Source organism: Crocodylus siamensis, chromosome 4 (assembly GCF_052110815.1).
Source record: "Crocodylus siamensis isolate JL-2025a chromosome 4, ASM5211081v1, whole genome shotgun sequence".
NCBI lineage: Eukaryota > Metazoa > Chordata > Crocodylia > Crocodylidae > Crocodylus > Crocodylus siamensis.
Window position 1 is genome coordinate 161,506,977 of NC_143398.1, and position 25,586 is coordinate 161,532,562.

The 25,586-nt window shown below is 39.8% G+C and overlaps 1 protein-coding gene across 1 annotated transcript in view; it reads right to left on the reverse strand.

Moving 5' to 3' along the window:
- Positions 1-25,586, reverse strand: part of SKAP1 (src kinase associated phosphoprotein 1) — a 245,351-nt gene that overhangs the window by 179,961 nt on the left and 39,804 nt on the right. The window contains exon 4 of the mRNA XM_090044642.1: positions 10,380-10,496. Coding sequence (XP_089900768.1) covers positions 10,380-10,496 — 117 coding nt within the window. The remainder of the gene's footprint in view (positions 1-10,379; positions 10,497-25,586) is intronic.

The window sequence follows — 25,586 nt, forward strand, 5'->3', positions numbered from 1 at the left end:
TAAGTATTTAGGGTGCGAGTCTGCAGAGAGACTCTTGCTCAACTTTACACAGAACTAGTAGCTGTATAACTTTACTCAGGCGAACAAACAACAGATGTGCACAAATGCTTGCAGGGATCAAGCTATTTTCTTCCTAAAGATTGTTTTTTGCATCTCTCCAAGGAGCCCTTCTCACAAAGATCCTGTCTACTTTTACTGTTTTTGCCAACCCAGACTTGTAGTTTAAACATGCCATACTGCTGTAAAAATGGCTTTCCCTGGCTTCAAACAAAGTTATCAGGATATATTAATGCATTAAACACAGGATTTTTTTTCTCTTTTAAATATATATATATATATATAAAATAATTAAATCCTAGCTTTTTCTTCCTAGAATATCATCCTAGAACATTTCAGTTCAAAGTCCTTCACTGAAAAGAAATAAAAGTAAATATTATAAAACAACGTTCCCACTTTGTTCCCATTCAGTTCAAAGTTATAAAGTTATAGGGTTGAAACAAACCTCAACGATTTTCTAGGTCCAATGCTGCACAGAGGCAGGATCCACTGTTTTTGAACTATCCTAGATGCTGATAATGAAAACCTCCGGTAAAATGGGGATTCTGCAGCTACCCCAGGCAGCTTATCCTGTTTCCTTAATATTCCTACAGTTAGGAGGTTTTCCCTGAGACTTAATCTAAATCTGTTTTGCTTCACTTTAAATAATAAGCCAGCAGAAGAATCAGGAATAAAACAAGGGTCTCTGAACTCCCAGTGCAGCCCCATATCCAAGGCACCAATATTTCCCACAAACAGGAACACCACATATTTACAACTTAGCTGTAACTTAAACCTGGAATTTGCTGCCACTAGAAACCATGGCACTATTCAGTAGGCCATAAAAGATTTGCATGCATACACTGAGAGAAGGATAAATCCTCACATGCATGACAGAGTATTAAATTTTTTTACCGGACTTTCAGAAATCTGGTGGGTAGTAACATTCAGGCAGTGATTGCAACAGGTGCAAAGCACTTCAATTCCACATCTACTTGTCTGAGTCAAAGCAAGTGCCTTGCTAAATTAGGATTTTTCCTGAAATAAGGCATGTTGCTATCTTGTGGGACTTCATGGACAGTCTTAAAAGCTTAAAAACCTCTATATAGCCACATAAAAACAGCCTAGTCAAAAATGGCACTTTTCCCTACATGCTGCCTTCACTGATCTTGACCTTGAGGCAATGCTGTATTAAAATTCTATGAAAAATTGGGTTAACAGAGAACCTATACACAACCCTTAAGATAGGAAAATTGATTAATTCTTTTTAAAAGGCAAAAAAAGATGTTAAAAGTTCCATTCCAAGTTTGTTAACTTTTGCTTCCTGAGTATTGATCCCTCTACTGCGGAGAATGCAGACACAAAGCATTTCCGCTTGAGATTTACATACTCATGAATATAAAGACCTTTAGGAAGAGGGTACGTAAGTTATCCCAGACCCCCAGGCAACAGTAACTTGCACATTGATAATTCACGTGTGTTTGACATGGTGAACATGCAATTCGCCACAAGAGAAAGCTCAATCTTGTGCCCTGACAGCTGCCATATCACATGAGAATAAGCTACATGATGGAGCACCTTCTTAAAGGCATACACATAAAGTCTCATGTTTCCTACAAAAATCTAAAAGTATAAGCACGTTTTCCCCTCCTTGTATTTGATTAATTCAAAACAGTGATCCTAAGCAAGTGCTTCCAATTTACACAATTAAGGCTTCTGTGAAAGCAGCATTTCAAAGACATCATTGAACTTGGTTTAGCCTAGGTACAAGAATTTATTCACCTGATCTTATCTTGGTAAAGAAAGGGGAAACATGCCCAACAATAAAAGTATAACTATATTTTAACCACTAATTTTAAAAATGTTACTGCCTCCAAGGTCAGCAGAGAATTGGAAATTTTAGAAAGCTGTATAAAAGCACGAGTGGCAAAAATAGTTGGGCATCTCACTGAATTGTAGTAATCTGGGTTCTACACTCTCAGCACAAAAGCCATTCAACAACTGGACAGCAAGATATTCTGCATTTGGTAGAATACCCTGTGTTAAGTCAAAGAACTGCCCTAAGTTCACTATTAAAGTACTACAAGGAAAGCAGCACTTGCTTAATACCCATGAGAGGACACGTTAAATTCTAAGCATTCAAATGCTGCCTGCTTGTATTTGAAATCTTTAGAGTGTTCAAGGAACCAAAGACAGATATTACTCCTGGTCAAGAGAAAGAAGGCACACACTGCTTAAACAAATTATTCCAGCCTTACAAATAAATCCATGGAGTGGTTAAATGCAAAGATCTTTACTTTGGAATTCAGAGAGTAATTCTCAAATCCACTGAGAGGAAGATATTCAAGAATGTGCACCCGAAACAAGAATGCAAGGGCCAGGACATCATATTTTCAGTCGGGATCCAGATTAGCTGTGCTGCCAATGGTCTTGCTCTTGCTGCAAGTTTCACAATAACTTATGTTCTTCTGAAAGCTTCAGCTCTTGAAGTTATACTTTAGTGTCGATGGCAGCATTAAAAAGGGGTTTTAATCATTCAAGATTATGGAGGAAAGCTTGAAAGTGTGACTCAAAGAAGCTCAAAGCCAAAAAGCCAACAAAGGGAACCTAAGAACCTATTATTTTCATATACAATTTGTGCTTTTAAGCCAATCTCTGAACATCCGAGGTTGAGAATACTGAGTTTCAAACACATTCCCCAAAACTTCATTATGTTTAAACCTTAGAGCTTGGGTCCAGCCCATCACTTAAGGATCTGGGGGGGCTGCTTCTGAATTTGCACTAACACCATTTAGATATAGCTGGCAACAATAAGCAAAGTTAAAGCAGGCCTCTTTGGGCTACTAGAGCGGGACAGAGTCCTTAGTGTAAATGATGGTTGGGCCTTCAGGGTTTGTTTGTTTTTTGGGGAGGCAGGTTTGTGTTTATTATTAAAATCAGTGCTTGTTTAACATGTTTCAGCTACTTTATAAAGAAAGCCCTGTTTACAACCTGGATTCTTCCAGCTCTTCAGAGACAAAATTGCCAGGAAGACTCAGGCTAGCCTCTAAAATGCTATTAACTCAGTCCATGGTTGTGTGGGGGAAATGGACTACAGTCACAAACAAAAATGAAGCCAACTATCTTGTCTGCAGATGCAAATCTCACCCCAGTAACAAGGAGAATGTAGCTGATTATCACTTGTACACACAGCTCATTAAGTCCTTGCAAAACCCCAACTGAAAGCTGGAGAGTTTTTAAAACAAACAACCAACCCAACCTCCATGGATTTTTAAGATAGTACTGACAAATTCAGTTCTCACTGTTCCTAATTATTTGAGGGTCTGCCTGGGATGCATCATTTATTCATCCATTTCTGGCAGCCTGCACACAATATTCCTTCCAGTATACCTCAGGTGAGCTGAGTCATTCCATGCAAAAGTATGGCCAAACCTTTCAACAAGACAGAGGAGTTGCTAGTTTCACAATGCCATTGGAGACATAAATAGTAGATAGATTTGTTACAGCATATTCTCATTCAGAAAGTGACACATTAGAGAATATTGGCTCTAACTTGAGGGATGCCAAACTTCTTTAAAGCCTCAGAGAGAACAAAGCATGTCCAGCAAGTGCTCTGCTCCTTTAATAGGGTTTATTTAACTTCACATTGAAGTGACTGGAAGTGGACCTGCTTAAATATGGCCAACAAAATTAGGTCCAGTGTTAGGGAAAAGAATGCATCTGCATTTTTAGCTGGCTCGTTTCCTGGTCTTGCATACCCAATGCCCCACATCAAAAGGAAACAAACCAGGTGGAACTTTCATTGGCAACTGCACTTGACAAGAGCCGCATTCTGAGGACATTTGACATATTGACTACAGCAACAGCAAGTTCATAATCATCCAGTCAAAACAACAAAGAGGCTTTCTGGCATAAGGAAGATGGATGCTTACTTCTGACACCATCCTACAAGTAAAATAGCAAACTTTGGGGCCTTAATTTAAGTTTTCACACTCACCTGTGAACATTTAGGATTTGATCAACAGAAGCAGAGAGAGCCCATGGCCTCAAACTGAGCCAAAAGATGCTGAGCACCTTCTGAATAAAACAAAATCAGAGGCACTTCTCTCTGGTTCTCATTTCACTTGCACTACTGAAAGTCAGTGGGCATTGGGAAAATATGTTTAAAGGGATTTAAGAGACGTATAACAAACTAAGGCATTAGTAACTACTTGGTACCAACTACCTGGACTCAAACTCCAGCTACACCAGGGGCAGGCAATTATTTTGGGCGGAAGGACTCTTACCAAGTTTTGGCAAGCCATCGAGGACCACATGACAGGCAGCCAGGGGCAGATAATTATTAATTTTCTAAATTTTTTAGGGGCCCTGCGGGCTGGATAGAATGACCTGGCAGGCCACATCTGGGCCGCAGGCCACATTTTGCCCACCCCTGAGCTAGATGCTATAAACCTAAATTATCATCCTTGTGGGTCACCAAAAGCAACTCCATCAAGATCAACAGAAGTTCTTAATGAATTTATACTGGGGAAATCAAGATCAGACTCTGGACAAGTAACTACAAGTAACCACAACCTACTCCAATTAGGAGTAGGAACACCCCAAAAATGTGTATATATAAAAACAAAAGAAAACAAAAACCCCACTGATTTGCAAGTCTTTTTTTTCTGATCTTTTGTATTTTATTATTTGAACATACTGAGCCAAATTCAATCATGAATTAATTCCTTTCCACTTATAGCATCACTTAAAAAAAGAACAGAGACTGGAGTTAGGGGTAGGCTGCTGAGGAGATTAATTTCAATAAGAAAATGTTTCATAAGGCAAACCCAAATTATTTCACAGCTCTATGTCCACTCACAACTGAAATAAGTTTCGTCATTCGGAATTCGACAACTGCTACAGATACTACCCAAAATGTTATTTTCTTTTACCACAAGAGGGAGCTGCAGAACTCTCATCTCTTTTGTGGTCCATAAAACCCCCCTTAACTGCTGCTTTATAGTCAATTACAACGCAAGATGTTAAGCCATTAATGCACACAAGTACGCCCACATATGTCAAAACAAAGATGCATGCCTACCCAAACACCAAACACATATGTCCATATGCCTCTTTTAAAGTCAGCCTACATTCTGGTTTTTCAAACAAGGAAGCCCATTTTCAAAGAAAGGCCCCAAAATAGTTCAGAAAAAGCACAAAAAATGAAAGAAAGAAAAAAAGACAGAAAAACCCCCCCAGAGATACCAAAGTGGGGAAATCAGATGTGTAAGAAATACTTAGATATATGCAATTTAGAAAAGTAAATGTCTAGGGAGATGTGAACAGGGACTCAAAATGCCTCCAAAAAATAAAAAAAAAATCCTGTAGCATGAATATTCAGTCCAAATGAAATTAGCCTGTGAGCAGAGGCTCAACTGAAGGCCTATCACATGTGAAGAGAGTCAAGAAATAGCTGGAGGAGATAAAAGGTTCTCCACTGGATTTGAAGGGTAACCTTCAGCAAGAATAACAGAGACTACCCACAACGAGAAATACTCTTTTATGCAATTTCCAATACTTTGTGATACATAAAATCAAAGAGTGGGAAAGGTGCACTTGCAGTACACTAATGGATTGCATAAGTGCACCAATGAAAAACTGGGTCATAGACTGATAAAAGAAAAGGAACTTGTAGCTAGATGCCACAGTATTCATTGCTATTTAGCTCCATAGCTATAGCCTATTTAGCCTCTGATCCTGCCAAAAGCATGGTCTTGGTAGACCCCCATGTACCTAAGCAGTGGTATGGTCTATAAGACAGATTCTAGGATGCCATTCCAGGGTTCTAGTCACCAACTCTGTCACTGACCTGCTCCCTATGTTATTTCAGACAAGTCTCTTCCCCTGCCTGTACATCTTTCTTCTTCTATCATTTGTCTGTCTATTCACATTGTAAATTATTTAGGATAAGGACAGTCTTTTACTAGGTCAACATATAGCACCCACAGGGGAACATAATCTCAGTTGGGACTGTAGCCACAGCTGCAATAAAAATAAGAAAGAGCTCATTTTCAGGGCCAAGTCTTTATGCTATGAAAGGCAAAGGTTTTTTTGCAGGAGTTGGTATCTGAACCATATTCTTTATAACAATATAAACATTAAAAAATTCCCCTCAGATTTCTATTTTTCCTCTATTTCCCCAAATCCCAGGAGAAGTCATGATAAAGTAAAAAAATAATTTCACCTGCCAAATTTTATGATGTTAGAATTAAAAAAAAAAAATCAAAAAGCCACGGTGAACTTTTTCAGAACCTAAAAATATAATATTTGTAAAATCTCTATGATTTAAGAAAAGCATAAGTGAAAAGAAAAGTTGTAAATGTTGACCCAAATTTATCTGTTTAAGTAATGGTTGAAACTTTGAAATTAGTGGAGCCTTGACCTCTTTCAACCCAGCAGAGAATTCACCCAACATGTAGAATCTATGGACCAATTTTTACCATTATACATGTTATATACACCCCAATACATATATTCCTCTTAGCATTTCAGCAAAAACATTCTATTACAACAGAACATGAAAACATGATGATATGAGAGGCAGGGTAATTGATAAGGGCACAGGACTGGAATTAATACCGAATTCTAATATCCCATCTCTGCTACGTGACTCAGTGTATGACCTTGGCTATGTTACATCCCTTCCCCCTATGCCTTAGTTTCCCCATCTCTGCAACAAAAGATAATATTGTTTCTCCCATCATTTAAAATACCTTGAGCTTAAGGGGAGAAAACCCCAATATAAAAGAGCTAAGTATCTGTAAGAAACAAATGCATACCTCAAAGCTTTGGCATCTAATTTACACTTAAAATTAAATTGCTGGACACTGGAAAATTAAGTGAACTACAAGTCTTAAAAGAAAACATGTAAAAAGAGCCTTAAAGTGGTATGAGCAGAATACATTACACGGGAAGTGTCTCATCAGAAATACTTATCATTATAATAGTACTTAGCACTTATATAGTGCTTCACAGCCTCCGAGCGCTGTACAAACATTAGCTTCTTAATCACTCATTAGGGATGATCCTATATAACACTGTCGTGGCTCATTGAATAAAGTCATCCCTAACTTGCAGAATTGCTTCCCCTATCACACTCCCTGTCAGAGAATACAGAAGTTTAAAAGGTTCCCTGGGAAACTTTGACAGAAGTGAGGAAAAGACTCCTCAAAATAAAAATGAAATACAAGCATTTCCTCAATGCCATCTCTATTTTTTAATGGAAACAGAGAAAGCAAATATCATCCTTAAAACAAAGACTTATCTTCCATTAAATCTTCTGGTTCAGCCTCAAAACAGAAGGATGGGATGCAGTGGTCTTTAGCCCACTGTGGGATTGTGCCACTAAAAAACCCACCCTCTTCTTGTTGCAATGCAGGGCTAGAAGGAATGCAGCACCTACCACAGCACAGAATGTCGGCAAAGTCACCAAGACAAGGATGGTTCGTGTCAAACAGACAGTTCAGAGCCTTCTAAAGAAAGTCTGTTTTTTCCTGAAGTTGAGCTAACTCTTTCCAAGCATGAACCATATGTCCTCTAGGACAAAAAGTCGCTTTTGTTCACTTATTTTGTATTACAGTAGCACTTACGGGCCTCAATAAAAATAGGGCCCCATCACATGCTGCAGAAACAGAGTCCCTGCCCTGAAGAGCCTGTAGTCTGAAATGACAAGACAGACAAAGTATAGGAGGGAAGAGAGGCAGAGATTAACAAAGGGTGCAATTTCCAAAAGTGCCCAAGTACCATTCTCCAGAGAGACTTGGGTAGTTAATGGCGTGCAGCCATATTCTCCACGGGAACCCTCCAAGAACCAAGGGCGAATGAAAAAGGCAAGAGACCAATACATGCAAGTCAAAGCACACTCAACTCCCATGTGGATGTTCTCATTCAGCAGTAAAGTGGCCTTAATTCACCGTGGCTTAATTCTTCTCCAAGGATTAACATGCTTTAACTTACGTGCATTGACTTCACATTTTTCACCTTAATTCTCCCAAGCATCTGTGCAGACAAATCCCATTGGAATCTAATAGAATTTGGAGGGGCAACGGGAAGAAAAGAGGACGGGGTAAGTCCATCTGAAGCAACTGGCCCTAAATTACCGAGCAGGTTAGTGTCCAGAATGGGACAAGAACCCAGAGTAACAGTCCAGCATTCTAGTATCCTTGATCACGCAACCAGGGGTCAAGTGGCACAAGACAAAGAGAATCCCAAAACTTATTATTTTAACTTAACACAGAAGCAACAGGAAGTCTAGTAATTCAGCCATGGATCAAAAAATGCCCTTCACCACCAATCCTTGAAGGTATTGTCTTCTGACAATCTTCATTATGGTAAGGGCACACATGACCAAAAAGTCTTTAAGCCATCTTCATATCCATTTGAGGTCAGAATACAAAGAGGCAACCATGGGATCTATTCCTAACAAATCTGTCAGAAGTCCTACTAGCCTGGCTCTTATTAGGAATGGCAAATACAGCCAGAGGAGTTGGTCTGGTTTTAAAGCAGGATGTAGCACTGCCAATATCATCTTTCTTCTCTTCCAGATCCAGAAAAAGGAATTTGGATATTACAAATAATTATACAAAGTTTGTATTTATCTAAAAGGAGGGCCCTCGACAGTATTAATAGAGGGACATTTTGGCAATGTCGTGAAGTACTGCTACTTAGACAAGCTGGTAACCCTCATCCATTTATTTCCTCAGGATGTGTCTGGAAGAATCAATCATCACAGAGTCCTTTTTGGTCACTCAGTGAAAGGACAAGGAGGGATGCTTAGTGGTACCTTGAGTGTTCACTTATTTACAGATAATGCCACTAGCAGTCTGCATGCCAGGGTCCACATCCAATCAATTATGTCCAAAGGTAAAAATTAAAAAATGATCCATTTCTTATCCAAAAATATAAAACCAGCTTTACTTCTTGCTGCTGCTCTTCAAGAACCTATAACTCATTTAATGTTGCAGCAGTTAGTTTTGGTCTCATTGCCAACATGAAAAAAATATATAAATCAATTTGCTTGCCATTCTCCACCTGGGCCTCCATTAAGTCTGCAGTTTTCATCTCTGTCTGAAAGCTTCCAGTGGTGCCAAACATTTACATACCCCAAGAGCATTATTTCACATTATGCCCTTTATGGCTGCCAAAAATCACCATTCTAAGTTAGCAAAGCAAATATCTTCTTGGACAAGCTTAAACAGGCATGGAGGAACCCTGGGACTTCATAAAAACATCATTCATGTCATAACCATGGGATTTCAGAAAGACATCATTTGTGCCATGAGACCATGCCTCTGGTCTTCAGCACTTGATGTTCATTTAGTCTAATATCCATTATCCGCGTCATCTTCTCTCTATCTACCCACTGCATAAGTGTCTTATATCTAAAGGGAAAGAGTTTCTTAAAAGAACTAATTAACAGCACCTAAATTCTTTTCACATGCTGCAATTAGTGACCAGCTACCAGATCAACCTTGTTGTCAGTGTTACAAAGCCATTTATTTTATAGCACGAATCAGTACAAGTTGCAGGTATACACTGCATACCACACTTTGCGAGGAAGATAACTTCATAATCACAGATACTACCAGTGATATGATCCCATACCAAATAAAACCTCATTTCTCTTAATTTGTGAACTGAACCATGGAATGTTTGGATTTCAGCAGTGGGTCATATACCTGTCACTGCTGGGCTACCAGTTGCAAGTGGAGGCAAGTGTTATAGATACTTTTACACCCGGGATGGCCCAGTACAAAACAGCAAAGATCTACTAATGCTTCAAGACCCTTCAAATCACCACAGAGTACATCTTCTGCCTGTTCCTAAACCCAAATCTAGAGCATCTATGTTTCATTGGGAAGAAAAAGATATTCAGATAACTATTAATTACTCCAGTGCCCAAACTGAAGGGGTCCTTTTCTCAGAGGGTGGAAGTTCAGCCCTTTCTGAAAATTAGGTCCCCTTAGGTGTCTTAAGCTTGATACCCAAGAACCACTTTCAAAAACTGGCCATTTGACCAAAGTTTGCTGTTTCACCATAAATCCAGAGTAAAATGAATCAGTACAATTTACACTTACACCACAGATGCCGATTTGTCTCTTTAGCATAAGAGTTATTCAGTTTATTGGAACTTGCCCTGGTAAATACAACAGTTAGTCCTCAACACAAAGCATGAGCTGGACAGAAAGCATAACTTTAACAATGGAGGCATAACAAAAACAGAAATGACAGCAGGCCAGGGAAAAATATAGTATATCTCCAAATACAATACTGAAAATATTTCATAGTCAGAAGTCACTTACCGTCGTCCTGGTAATCTGATGGAAATGATGCATCTGATACCATGGAAGGGGCACATGTCCAGCTCTGGTTGTCATCAGAACTGTCCTGTGTATAGCCAGCATCCACTGCATCCCCTCCTGGAGAAGGAAAAGAAGAGGTGAAAACTTTAACTAATTTTAGCTGGATCAATGCATAGTCCTAAGTGATGGGCCAGTATCACCTGATGGTCCCAGATATCCTCCCTCTGAAATATACTGCAAACTTCAAACGGGACTTTAGCAGACACAAAAACAAAAATATTATTTGGAAATAAAAATGTACATCATTTGCTTAATGCATGCTGACATTTTGAGGAATTTTTGATCAATGTTACTGTTTCCTCTATATGTAAAATGGGTATTATCATGTCTACTTCATAGGGTTGTTAACCACCTTACTTCATATATGAAAAGCTTTGATAGACTCTAATGAAAGGTACTAGAAATAAAAACAATATTGTAAACCTGATTCTCTATAATGGCAAACTATCTTGCACAAACGGACTGAAGCAAAATTTGTGTGCACTACTGTAACTGTGTGTTAGATTTTGTCACACTGTCTGGAGAACATGGTTGGTCAGCTAAGGACTTTCTGCTACTGGTTTAAGATGGGAAGTGCTCACTCAGATGCTATAGCGATGGATGTTACTAAAATAATGTTCAGATAGATGGTGCTGTAAAACAAGCATCTACGCAGGAAGAAGATACCAAGAGACTTGGTTGTCAACAAGAGAAGTAAAAGACTACTTTAAATGTGCTACACACACACCCCTCCTCCCCCGCCCCCCCCCCAATAGCAGGACAAACAGGGCTACACACACACACACACACACACACACACACTCTGCTCTCCTCCCCTCTCCCCCGAATAGCAGGACAAACAGGGCTGCAAAAGTCATTCAACACATACAAAATGAGAAGTGGGTTTTCATTTGATTTGAATATTGGCTCAAACACTAAATTGTTAAAAAACTAGAACCTGTAAATTTATCTTAGCAAGTAACGGAAAGGTTATGCGTGGTGATTTTAAACAAAGTGGGGAAATCACACTAAGGATGTTGAGAAAAACTTTACCTCTCCAGGCCCTCCAACATGCACACACCACCAAATGTCATAAGCATCACATAAATTAACAGCTGAAGAAAGGAAACCTAAAATAATATTTAACATGTACTTAACGCTTTCTATCATAAAGCTGTTGTCTAAAGACAAATATGCAGAGTAAGAATCAGGTTGCATCAACACCGCTTTCACAAGTGGGTAAACTAAGCCATGGAAAAGTTAAAATAGGAATTGTCCAGACAGCTCAGCACCTGCTGTCAAGGTCAGATTTCTAAGAGAGGTCATTCCCCTCTTCAGTACAAGACTATTAAGAGTTTAGCATTTTAGGTGCTGCTCTCTCTTGAAAGTCCAGCCCCTAAATGTCACAAGGGAGGTGCTTAGTACAGAATGCCTTGCCACCATTATACATTTGGCCTTCTGCAATTTATCCAAGGCTGGGAGGGAGGCAGTGTCACACCTGGGATTAGAATTTGGGAGTCCCTGGTCCTTTGCTCAGAAAAGGCACAACTCTCAAAATCAAAAGAGGCCATAAAAGTAGCTGATCATTAATAAATCTGTTTCTATAACTATTTACTGCCACGTCTTTTACCAGTCCTATGTGGTTTCTCACAGTAAACACATACAAAACATGGTGTGGAGTGGATGCCTAAAGGAACAGAAAGGAAACTCAAAAGATACGTTTCTGCATTTATGAATTGCAGCATTCATTAGGAGTTCAGGAGCAATTAATGTCATACCAGGGAGAAAAAAACTGAACAACAGGCATTGTAGGTGGCAAAGCACACACTCACGCACTGTTTGCTTCTGGCAGCTACCAAACATGGATCCAAAACTGAAGAGAGGTGGTTTGGTTGAGTCAATCTGGCGAAAGTCTTAACAATGCCCCTGACTATGTGACCTTGGAGAAGAGATTCCAGCCCTCTGTTTAACCATCTATAAAGGGAGGCAATACTTGCCCATTTTAGCACATTAAAATCCTTGAATTTTTAACACTGTATTTGTCATACCTTTTGAAAGAACAAGTAAAACAAAAAACCCCCCACTGCTACAGCACAGATTTCTAGGCAAAGCACTACCACAGAATGTTCCTAGTAATGAACTACCTTCCTAAATGCTGTGCTGCAGTATAAGGGGTTTGACTATTGCATCACTGCAGATACTTGGTGCATATGCCAGTGTTACAAGACAGCTACTGTTGAGCCCACTCAGGCCCTGATTTGTTAGGGAACATTTTCTTGCAACCAAACCAAAGCAGGCTATTAAAAAAAGCCTTTGGAAACAAGGTAACAGGTGTTCCCTTATAATGAGATACAGGTGCAGCATTATTGTGATAACGAGCAAACTGTTTATGGGTTCAGGATACTGTGAGGCAGCAAGGCATGGGGCACCATTCTCACTGGAAAGCAATGCATTGCGCATCAGCGTATCACTGCGGTAAACTACCTGGAAAAAAACAAGGGCTCAATCCTGGCACTTATACCCAGGAATAGTTCATTATTACATCAATGTGTTTACCAACACGAGCAAAGCTGCAAGATGAGGGCACCGATCTGTTACACAACAGGCTTTTGCAGGCTATTTAATAAACCCATGTTGCATCCAGAGATATACAGCAGCATTGTTGCTAGATGTGCATTCTTCCTTATTACAGGCTCACATTCAGGCACCGAAACATATGCTGGATTTTCACATGCATGTGCAAATGGGATCAGGCAGCATGACCCAGTCACAAATATGCACAGGCTCCAGAGGCACACATGCCCAAACTCTAAGGTTGTACAAATTAAGACAGACTCAAAACCGAGGTTCCTTTCATTTCAAGTCCACGTTTGTTTCCACAAAAAGTTTCAAACCAGGCAATTTAGCACCCAGCTTCAGAGAACAACACTCCTCAGACCCACATAAACATTCCCCCAACCCCTCTTTTTCCCCCAAATACAAAACAAAGTCAGTCTCAGTGCTTTTGGTTTGGAATTGCATTAGGCAATTGAAACTTCTTGTGCTCTAATCCATTTCTCCATAAAGTTTATGGAGCAGCAACAGCTAGTTGAGTCCAAGCAGAAAAAATAACCAACAACTTGTCAGGGGCCAAGCTATTGTTCTGAATGAAGAAAAATCTCATTAGCCTTTAATGAAAACACAGGGAATAAAAACCAAATAGCACAGAAGCCCCAGCAAATAATTACCCTGCACCTGACACAGAGCTGCTCTATCTTCCTACTCAAATCCTCAGTAAAATTCCCCAACTTACCACTCTTTGGAGCATGAACAAAAGTTAAGGTTGACTCTAAGAGATAGAAGAATAGGAAGGCCATGAGCTGAAGCTCTCCCCAGGAGGTTCTGTGGTACAGTGCTTGGTTGTCACCAAGTGTACCAAATACTACACCTTGTTTCTGATGCTTAGGGCACAGGGAGAAAAGGAAAAAGGAAAAGACTACAGCAAATCACACCAGCTCTTAGCTACCTAACACTGTATATAGCAACAGTTCCTTCTTTTGCAATACAAAGAGGGGCCCAAAGGTGTGATGTGTAATTAATGGAGAGATCATGCATTATACATATTGATTCAAAGTAAACTGGTAGGGGAAGATCCTTTCTCCAGTGACTTGTATTGTCAATGGCTGGAGAGTGAATGGTGATTCCAAACTCTAATTGTAGTGACCTCAGATAGAAGTGTGTCAGTTCAGGTTGCAATCAGTTACTTTGGGTCCCTGCTGGAGAGCAGGCAGAAATCACCTAGGCCTGGCATTAACAGAGATGCAGTATCCAACAGATCCGCCATATTAAATGTGAAGGAAGGTCAATAGTTTTTTAACTAGTAGTATTAGAAGAGAACCTGAATGAGACATGCATGATCATACACCCTTGGGTGTAAGCAGGCACAGCACTAGGGAAGAGAGCCCTGAATGAATCCAAGTGAGGTATAATGAATGAGCAAGAAAATACTCCAAACTGGCACTTAGGGTATGCTTCCATGCAGACACCAGATTTGTCCATCCTACAGAGTGTGCATAAATAAACATCTCACTGGGAGGACACACTGGAGTTCACATCTTCCCCCAGATACAATGTTCCCTGGACTTTTGCAAGTATGGGAATGAGCAAGTTCAAAATTTGAGCCTACAACACATTACTGCACCCTCCCACAAACTGACAGGGAGGCAGCACAGTCTAGTAGACAAAAAAGCCTTGTACTAGAAGTCAGATGTTCAAGGTTCTAACCCCAGTTTTGTTACAGTCTTACTGCATGACATAGTAAAGGGCTCCATGCCTCAATTCCCCCTTCCATAAAATGGGTTAAACACCTGACTTGACGATGCACAGATTTAAAGCACTAACTGTTGTGATTAGGGCTTCAGGAGCCAGGCCTCTGGTGCATGCAGCTGTTCACATGCATCCAAAAGAAAGAAAACCTTTCACTGCTCCTGCTATGTTTTTTAATCCTACAGTGGTTCTTTGCATACAAAGCAAAAACAAATGCATTTCTGGCACATTTGGGAAGAGGAAGAATCTCCTATGTAAGCAAAGGGGTTCTGTAGTTAAAAAATGTATTCACATCTACAGTAGATTGTTAAGAGAGCTACAACTAAAGCTTTTTTTGCATTCCCCTTCCGCAAAAGTCCTTCCTGGGTACCTGGAGTTTCATTAAGTATATTTTTAGGATTTAAGAATATCAATACTACCCAAGTTCCATTTAAGCTTTTATAACAGACTAACTCATGCCAATGAGGAAGTAAAATCCCTGACTCCAGTTAATATTCAAGCGCCTGTAGGAAACAAAATTCCTACTTTAATCTAATGAGTCGTCAGTATCATGCTACAAATAAAGGTCTCTGATCCAAATCCCATCTGCCTTCATGCTCAGCAGTGTTAATATCTCCAGATTTTCAAGGACTAATTTAGCAATAATGCACTTCCCAAAGCAGAGCAGTGGAAGTATTGTCAATACTATGGTTTAATATCCCTTATTACAGTCACTTGCCTAAATTATTGAGCATCACATAGAAATACATCAACACAGATGCACCCACACATGTAAATGTTATTCACATGTAAATATATTATAGCCTCACATTTGTAACGCTGTAGTTAAAGCTCTGTCAACACTGCCATTATAAATTATATACCTTTTTGAACACATTTATGTACTAGAAAATGTCTGATGTTTCCTACTGAACATCTTAAGAGGCTTCATCAGCTCCTAAATACCCATTTGGATTTGCGTGGTTAGTTCTTCTGATTAATGTGTGGGTAGTGAAGGTCTCTCCTTTTTTTTTCCTGAGATACACCATGGTGTTTCCATCTCTATTCACATGCATTTCTGATATGTTCATCCCTATGATACCTAGGTGTTATGCTTGAAATCATCAGTCTGCACATTTTGTCCTGATCTTTTCTTTTTGCATTGCAGATCACTCTAACACTGTAATAGATACTAATTTTTCCCCATTCCTACTAACCGAGCTACACAAATGGATTAGTAACAATAAATAATAATAGTAAGAATAATGATGATGACAAACAGGACATCTGATTTATATACCTCAAAATATCATCCAGTATTGCAATATATATATTTTTTGGGGGGGGGGGCGGAAAATCAGGTACAGAAGGTAAGATGATTTGCCTAGCTTCACACAATGAGCCAAAATGCCAAAAGTGGAAGCAAAATCTAGGTCACCTGATGATACAGATCTGATCAACTGGCCAAAAACAGCTCACCAAGTTAGGATCCAATGCAAACTGAAATATCTCCCAACATGTAGAAGGAACCTATTTATCATGGTTTTAAAAGTGGTGACCCAACAAGGTCTTGGCTGGCTGACAAACAAATTCAATCCAAGACTAATTCTATGCATTCAGTACCCAGCTTTGCTAATAGCATGTAGTAAAAAGCAAATTAATGAACCAGTAAAATGCCACTTATGTTCAAAATAGCCAGAAAGTGGAAATACGCTAACATCTGAGTATTATTTTCCAGAATGTTCATTGCTACAATGCCTGGGAATTCTATAAGGGAGGGTAGCCCTGTTGAATATTCATGAGGCAAGAGGTAACTCTTCCACGATTGGTTAGCACGCTGTCAAGTGATAACCAATTAGAAAGTTCTCTCTTGTAGAATAGGTTCTTCAGTGATGCAATAGTCATCTTTGGCCAGTAGGGCGAGCTGCAGTGTACAGCATCACCTTCCACTTAAAAAAAAAAACCCAACAGGCACACAAAACCTCCCTACCTCCCATACAACAATAAAAAAAATAGTCAACAAGATTTTAACACTTTCAGAGCCTGATTAAAAAGAAAGTAACAAACTTCCAGGTATTAATAAATCAGCCAGCTCATAGCAACAAATACATGCCAGACAATGCTCTAATGATTGGGAGTACTTTATCAAACAAATGATAGCCTGCAAAGGAGAAAATCCTGTCCCTTCACATGGGATACAAAATTCACCATTGTTCTTGACCAACTGGGGTGGATCAGAGTAGTGGAAAGGGTCCCAGTGTTTACTGGCTCAAAAGCTATTCTTGTGCTGTTTTCTAAAATATCTGACCTTGAAAAAAAAAAGACAAAAAAATTAAGAGGCCAAGGCTCAAAAGAGATGAAGGGTAGTTCTGGATCTGTCATGTGGCAAAACACACACTTGATGACTAAATAAAAACAGAAGGCTAAACCTGGGAGTTACTGATTTATGAGGTCTTGCCTTTCTGGATTCCCACCTTTCCTTCCTTGCCCTCATCTGTCTTCACGTAACAATTTTTAAAACTTTAACCTTGCAACACGGATGTATAAAACAACCTTCCCATGATTTTTTTTTTTTAAGTTCAGACAAGATATTTGTAACTGCAACCTATGTTGACAAAACTTATTAAATACTCAGGGCATCTCTGGGATGAGCCATTTCCAATCAAATTAATTGCCTGATATATTTTGGGATAGGACGAAAAAAAGAACATAGGGTGAAAAGCAAGGATGTCTGGACCCTACACTCCTCAACAATCACAGGAAACTATATTGAAAAAAAATGCCTCTCAGTACTGATGCCTGTATCAGACCACTCCACACAAAGATTCTTTTTGCCAATCCAACACCCCCCACTTTTCCCAGTTCCTCTCCATTTTTCCCCCCTTGTGTTTCATTCTTCAAATTCCCTCTTCAGCCTTGTTTCCACTTCCCAGGTTTTCTGGCTTGTAGTTTTTGCCACTCTCCTATTGTAAATTCTGCCTCTCAAATGGGCAGCAACTCCACAGGGCAGAGCAGTGTGTCGGTCCTACTAGAAGTGAGCACAAAACCTGTGGAATAGAAGATTCTCATTAGATATAAATAGTTTGTGATCTATTAACTTATCAGTGAAGGGCAAAAATGGGCCCAAGGCAAACCAAATGGCCAAGCTATCCAATACCTTGTATTTATACCTACTAATAAATTAAGCTTCTGTACAAAGTAGGTATGATCTCCATTTTACAGTTGTGGAAATTGAGGCATGAAGGAGGGTAATGACTAAGTCTTCAATGAGTCACTAGCAGAACTGGAAAGAGAAGGGAACTCTCCCAGCTTCTAGGCTGGTACAGGCAGTCCTTGGACTTACGACACAATTGGTTCCTGAAAACTGTGTCTTAAGTCGAAACATTATACCTTGGAACCAATTTTCTCATAAGAAACAATGTTATAAATGGGAGATTGGTTCCTGAACCAAGGCCCGATACCCTATTTTCAGCAAAAATACCGCAGAATTTTGTATTCAATCAATTACAGATGAGTAATATAGCTACATTAATGTGTTTATATTGTAAATAAATAGCAATCATATTGATTTGGAAGGACATCTTTGAGGCGACTTTGCTGGAGTCTTCTCAGGGGACTTGGGTGCAGGTTTTTTCTGGAGTCTTGTCTAGTTTCTTAAAGAAAAAGTGTCCACGGAAGTTTGGAAAGATGTTCTCTAGGGAGATGAGCAACACAGCGAACTTGTTCGCTGACATGGCATTGCATTGGATCAAGTGCTGTAAGTCGAAACTGACATTGTAAAGTCGAAACACTGTGTCAATTTATAAATGTTGTAAGTGTGAAACATTGTAACTCAAAACACTGTAAGTTGAGGACTGCCTGTACAATTTATAAATTGACATCCTGTTTCAACTTTATGATGTCAATTTTGACTTTGCCACGCTTGATCTGATGTGATGCCATGCCAGCAAACAAGTTTGCTGTGTTGCCCATCTCCCTGGAGAACATCTCTGTCCAAACTTCTGTAGACACTTTCTTTAAGAGAGCAGACAAGACTCCAGAAAAACCTATAGCCAAGACTCCTGAGAAGACTCCAGCCAAGAACCCTTCAAAAAGTCCAGCAAAGTCTCCTCAAAGATGTCTTTCCAAATCAATATGATTGCTATTTACAATATAAACACATTAATGTAGCTATATTACTCATCTATAATTGATCGATTACAAAATTCTGGGGTATTTTTGGTGAAAATACAGTATCGCGCCCATTTATAACATTGTTTCTTATGAGAAAATTGGTTCTGAGTTACAACGTTTTGACTTAAGATAGGTTTTCAGGAACCAGTTGTGTCATAAGAACAAGGACTGCCTGTAACTCGAAACACTAAGTCGAGGACTGCCTGTATATTAGTTCATGCTTCCTTTCCTTACCCCATACTCAATTTTTCAGCTTGGGTTCAGTTAAGGAGGTGTTTCCTTTGTCTGTTTGTCCTTCCGTAACTACTAAGTCCACAGCAACTCCTTCATCTCCCTCAGACTTGTTCCTCTGAGCTGTCTGATATCAAATCCCTCTTCAACTTTATGGAAAAGCCTGCTCACTACTGACTTCTACAAATCCACTCTGAATTCTTACCTGCTCTAGAATTTGGTGTATCCAAGACTGGAAAGAGGATGATGTGACTAAGGCCTGAAGTACCTGAAAAATGATTTCTGTGAATATAATCACTTCTGGGAGCCAACATAAACCAGAGACATTTCACCCATCAACAGGTCATACTCCTTGCTGCTTCCTTCACCCATGAAAAAAGCAGTTAATCTTCTATGGATGCAGGCAGTGATGCAACCTGCATACAGACACTGCTTTGCTTTGCCTTTTGAAGGTCTACTGAAAGAAAATGGGACCTGGGGAGTGGGGGTTTAAGTTGGTCAGGTAATAATCATTTCCAGATCAGCTCTGCAATCTTAGCCTGGCACCTCAGAGAGACTATGGCCAATAAATAAATGGTTCTGCAGGCTAAAGGATACCTTGAGCCACCATCTTCAGCATTTGCCCTTGGTTGACTTAATAGGGCAAAAACAACTAGCCCTGTAATTAAAACTCAGGAAACAATTCTGATGATGAGGTGCAAGTAGCAACCAAATCCAACTAGTTTCCTCCCACACTTGTGTTGGCTCCCCCCTCAAAGCAATCATACTGAGGACTCCAAACACTTAGGGATCAGCTTTGTTACACAAGAGTACGTAACAGAGTACGTGCATTTATGGCATGTAGAACAAAGAGGCCTCTAAGCACTACTGTAAGTTAAGTAATTATGTCACAGTCCCTTTTCAAGAGAGAATCACATACACAGAGGTTACCATCATTTGCTACACAGAACGAGAACAAGCAAGCATACTGAAAAATAAAAAGTGACAAGAAAAGGAAAATGCCCATTTCTCCCTGAAAGCAGAGCTCATGGACTAAACCACTTAGAAAAATTCACATTTGCTAGAAACAGAAATGGGCCAGACTCAAAACTCTACCATGGGGCTCAGAGAAGTTGGGACTCTAGATTCTCAGGCTTAATACTAAATAGAACAAGAGTCACATAAATAAACGGCACTGCTTTTCCCAACAACTATGGTAATTCTGCAGAAGGGATTCAGTCACCCATCTCGCTCTTTTTTTTCTAGGGTTAGTGTTTTAAAACCTGCTAACTAGCTCAGAGCATTTACATTCATTTTCAGAGTCCTAGGTTCTCTCACTCTAACATTTTACATACCAAGAAAAGGCCCAGGTGATATAATACGTGAACACTATATCATGCTTCATCCCCAGTAGGGCAATTTCTTCAGTACTCTTCTATTCCACATGAGCACGGTATAATGCTCAGGCTTTGTGTTCATCTAAGCACAGTGCAGTCACCCTAGAGATTTCTCCATAAAACACCATTGCCTTCCTATTACATGCACAGGTTCAAAAGACTCACGGAGGGTTCATTTGAGAAGGTTCTCCGTATTTCAGGGACTGCCTGTCAGGTAATTTAGAGCTTAACCTAATAATTAGAGTATTTTATTAACTGACCAAAGGGAGAGCAATAGAACCTGTTAATATTTAACTTACTGGGATTCCCCAAACTGTTGTATATTTAGCATCTTTACTGACATTTTTAAGCCTTCCGTTTCCTAGCATATTCCTAGTCCTTAAAGAAGTCATGCAACACTCCCAGCCACTCTGGAGAGGATTATAATTGAGAGAGACAGAGAGACCCTGCACAGTCTACTTACTCATGCAGAGAAGAACTGTAGGGAAAACTGCTTCAAAAAAAAACTCCGCTTGCCTAAGTATAATATTTTAGGGTTGTTGGTTGTAGCCATGCTGGTCTAAGGACACAGACAAGGTTCTTTGGAGAAATGTGGTGTCTTTTATTTGTTGGAAAAAAGCGTTGTTTGTAAGGTTTTGGGCACAAACCCGAAACAAAGGTGTTTGTACCCAAAAGCCTGCAAGGAACAATTTTTCCAACTATTTAGTTGGTCTAATAAAAGATATCACATTTACCCAAAGAACTTCGTCTGACGGTATAACACTTTAATTTGTATTACCATCATATCAGACACGTAGATCAGATCTCCAGTTCATTAGGCACTATATAAACATAGAATAACAATATAGTGCCTGCCCCAAAGAGCTTACAATAGTCTCCTCCATTTCACCAAGACTGAATTACTTAAACACAGTTTGGTCAGCAAAATAGGAATTTGGAAAGGCATTTGGTAAGCAAGATGAAAAAAATTCCCACAGGCTGCAAAGGGTTTGGATTCAAGCCTCTGCTTAAAAAGAAAAACAACTTGTAATAGTAGGATGCTCATACATGTGATGGGGGTTTAGTCCTGAGGGTTTTATCTTCTATGCCCACTAAACTGAAACACTGGGTTTTTAACTGAAACCCACCATTTCAATTTTTCCATCACCGTAGGGCAAGGGGATGTTTGTTTTTTTGTTGGAGCTGGAGCCTGCCTGCAGCCCCGGGGAGAAGGGGATGAGCTGCCAGTGGGCCAAGCAGCCCCTGAACTGTGGGGGTACCCTGATCTGTCCCTCCGCAGCAGCAGCACCCCTGGGGCTGCTTGGGCAGGCTGCTACCAGAGTGGGTGCTGTTCTAGCTCAGAGGCAGCACCTAGCCTGATCCAACTCTTCTGTGAGCCCACCCAGGGAGCAGTGCCCAGTGGGCTTCCAGAGGATGGGCTCAGGGAAGAGTTGGGTTGGGTGCATCTGGCCTGCTAGCAGACTGCCCAGGCAGCCCCAGGAGGCGCTGCCACCATGGACGGAGGACTGTGGCCCCCCGCAGCTCATCCCTAGCTGCAGGAGAGGCTGGTTGGCTTGCCCCCCAAAAAAAAATGCATTGGTCCCCTCGCTCTTCTGCTTTCAGCAAGCACCTGATGAAGGCAGAAGCAGCAAGGGGCCCAATCCTTTTTTTCTGTGGAGCTGTCCACCTCTCCCACAGCCAGGAGGTGAGCTGACAGCTGCATCGCTGCAATTTGCAATGTTGCAAACTAAACTACATCCAGATGTAGTTTAGTTTCCAGGAATCCAAACTCATCTAAAACCTCCAAACTGGTGCACATGTAATGTGTAACACCATAAAGTCACACAAATTACATTTATATCATGTGTACATCATGACAACTGTCACATGTACAAGCGCCTCTAATGTTGAACTGATGTTACAGCCATGGTGGTTCAGGATGCAAGAGAGGGGCAGGAGTTTGTTAAATAAGGTATAACCCACAAAAACTCTTGCCTCTCAAATACTTGTTCTATGATTTCATCTCATCATTAGACTAATTCTGTTCACACTAATGTTTAGAGGAGTTTTAACACAAACTTCAGCAGTATAACAGGTATAAAGTGCCTCTTGAGCACTTTATAAAAAGACTATCTTTGTCAGGTCTTCCTATCATCTTTTGTCAGGTCATCCAATTATAATATAAGTTCCATTCAGCTCCCAGAGTTGTGCAATAGCACTGGAACCTGATCTTTCTTCAAAAGGAGTTTCTAACCCTTGGGATGATTTTTTTTTTTTTTACCTCCATACCCACACAAATGCACCCTAGAATATTAAAAAAATAAATAAATCACGCAACAAATAAAAGGGAATCCAAGAACATACAGTTATTGCTTCTTTCCCTTTGTTGGACTCAGTGGCTTAACAACTGCCCTTCATTTAAGATATCTGACAGAGGTAGCCAAGTACACATTTCTGTCCAAAACAAGGCAAATGAAAAATTGCTCGGGAATTTGCATACTTTGAGCAAAGGGACTTTGGTTGAGCACTTGTTTGGAAAGAGAGAGTTTTGGTGGTAGATAAAAAACAACTCAGGAACAGAAGCAAAAAAGCACATGGGCACTGAGAAAAAAAATGTAATACAGCCTGAACAGCAGTGGTGCCTAACTCTAGGAGAAGTCTTGATACTGGATGTTGGAGCTGGGGTGCTGGCTTAAAGAGGTTTGAGCAAACAGGGAAGCTGTGTCCATTTGTTTGAATTCTTCTATGCTCAAGACAGCAGGATGTTGCACAGTCTTGTAAACAAATAGGTCTGCTTCAGGAGTCCCAACTCCATCATCATTTTTCTTACTAATTTAAATAACTTGGGAAGACTCCAAATTCTTGGCTAGTCACTTGGGGTCAGAAGGGGTAACAGCAAATTATATATGTTAAGTGTTATGAATGGGGGGCCGGGCGGGGGGGAGGGGGCTTGACTCCAGTTTAAATGTTTACAGTTGAGGTAAAGCAGTGCAATACTGCTACTTTCACACCATGACACAGTGGTAATAGTTAAATAGATGCATGCCATAAAAGAGATCCATTCCATATGAAGTGTTTCTGAGAAAAGCATTCTGTTTTCACCTACAGTAGTTGCCTGCCTCCAAAATCCATGCATGGTAATTTATGGATCAGACCATGCAATATTTATATAAACCAAAGCTGCTTGGCCTCCCAGTGTTTGAAAAGATACCAAAACAGGGGGGATTTTACTGCAAAAATATTTAGCATGTATTGTCTTTACATAGATTAATATGCACTAAGTGTAACACACACAAACAGACAAAGAAAAGCATACTCAAAGCTGCAGGAAGCAAAGCTATACAGCTGACAAAGGGAGCTGTCAAAAATGTTGATATTAAAAGCTTTTTTTTTTTTTTTTTAAGTTAAAGAACATATGTCCTTGTGTATGTTTTATTTTTCATTAATTAACTCCCCCTCCCTCCCACAGACACGCATCCCTCCTCACCCACATCCTGGACTTTATAAAGCATTCTAACAAAACTTTTCAGGGTTTTTTTTAATCTCTCTGTGTTATGACATTTTAAGGTTTGTAACTGGCACTTATGTTTATAAAGAAGGGGAATTCCAGGCATGGTGATAGGATAGATATTTTAACAATACATTATAAATATTGTCAATTCAATACTTTTTTCCTTGCATTTTCAAACACGTCATAAATCTAGGCTGGGTTTCTGTGTACGAACCCTGCTTACAACTGTGCTGGAGCCTTTTGGCATGAAAGCAAAGAGGGTTTTTTATAAATAAAACTTAGTAAAATCACTATGCACTCCATTAATTCAGGAACACTCTGCCTCTGCTTCAAAGGGAATCCTTACAGTAAAGACAGTGTTTCTGCAGCTTTAATGATTTGCTACTTGTACTTGTCATAACTACATGGACCAAATATGCAATACCAGGGAGCAGTGGTCAAGGAAACGCACAGTTCCGTCTCCCATCCAGCTCCGCTTCAGTTCAATTCAATAGATTTGAGGCTTTATATAGAAAACTACTTCATAAATCTAACACTCCAGGCCTTTGTATCATGCCAGTTAATGAAAGAAGCTGCATGTGTTCCTCAAGTATACATACCTCATGCTTTGCTGCAGTGTCCAACCCAGTGAACATTCAATGACCCAGAAAAAAAGTGTGCATTTGAGCCAAAAAAAGTAGGGTTGATATGGGTAAAGTGATATTTCATCAAAATGGTATATACTATATATAAGTGTCCTGCAAAAGACTTTCCACAGCTATGTACCTAATCCTTTTATGGAGCATGATGTGGCCTAATATTTAAGCTGCACTTTACACAAGACACTTCTCCCCTCTTTTATGAAATACCATATTCTTCCTTGCTTTTCTTCAAGGAAGAACGTTATTCGTGGTTAAGGGCTGGAACTCAGAGAACATGAGGCTTAATTTCTAGCTCAGTCCCACAGATACTTTGGGGTCCCGAGCAAGTCTTCCTGTGCCTCATCTGGAAAATCAGTCTTTGCTTTCTCTCACTTTTGTATCATCTACTTCATCAAAAAATGTTTTAGGGCAAGGACTGTCTTGGAACACGCCTGTACAGCACAGAGAACTAGGGATTTTACAAGAATCATCTAAACTGATTTTGGGGAGAAAATGAGGTTTAATGGATTGTCTGTTTTTGTTTTGTTTTTTAAATTATTAAAATTTTAATTAAAATTTTCAGTGGAAAAATTCAAAGTTTTCTGTGGTATGGGGAGAAAGAGAAGGTTTTTCCATCAGCTTTACTCACTGCAATTTCAATGTATACATGCAAGCATGTACTCAGAAGACTAAATATTTTCTACCTGCCTTGATGGCAAGAAAATCAACATGGTGGCTGGGATCATTGTAAGTTCTTTCACAGCAGTCTGCTGCAAGCACAATACTGAAGCACTTAAATTGTAGGAAAAAAAAACATGCCTTCAGGTAGAGAGGATCCGATGGATGGTGACAAATCTGGTCCAGCACATAACTGCATTAACACTTTCTATCTGAGAATCTCAAAAAATACTTTACCAACCATTAACAAACTTACTCCATAACAGCTTTCCCCAAATTAAATATCTTTTTGTTTCCTCACCCCATTTTGTAGATG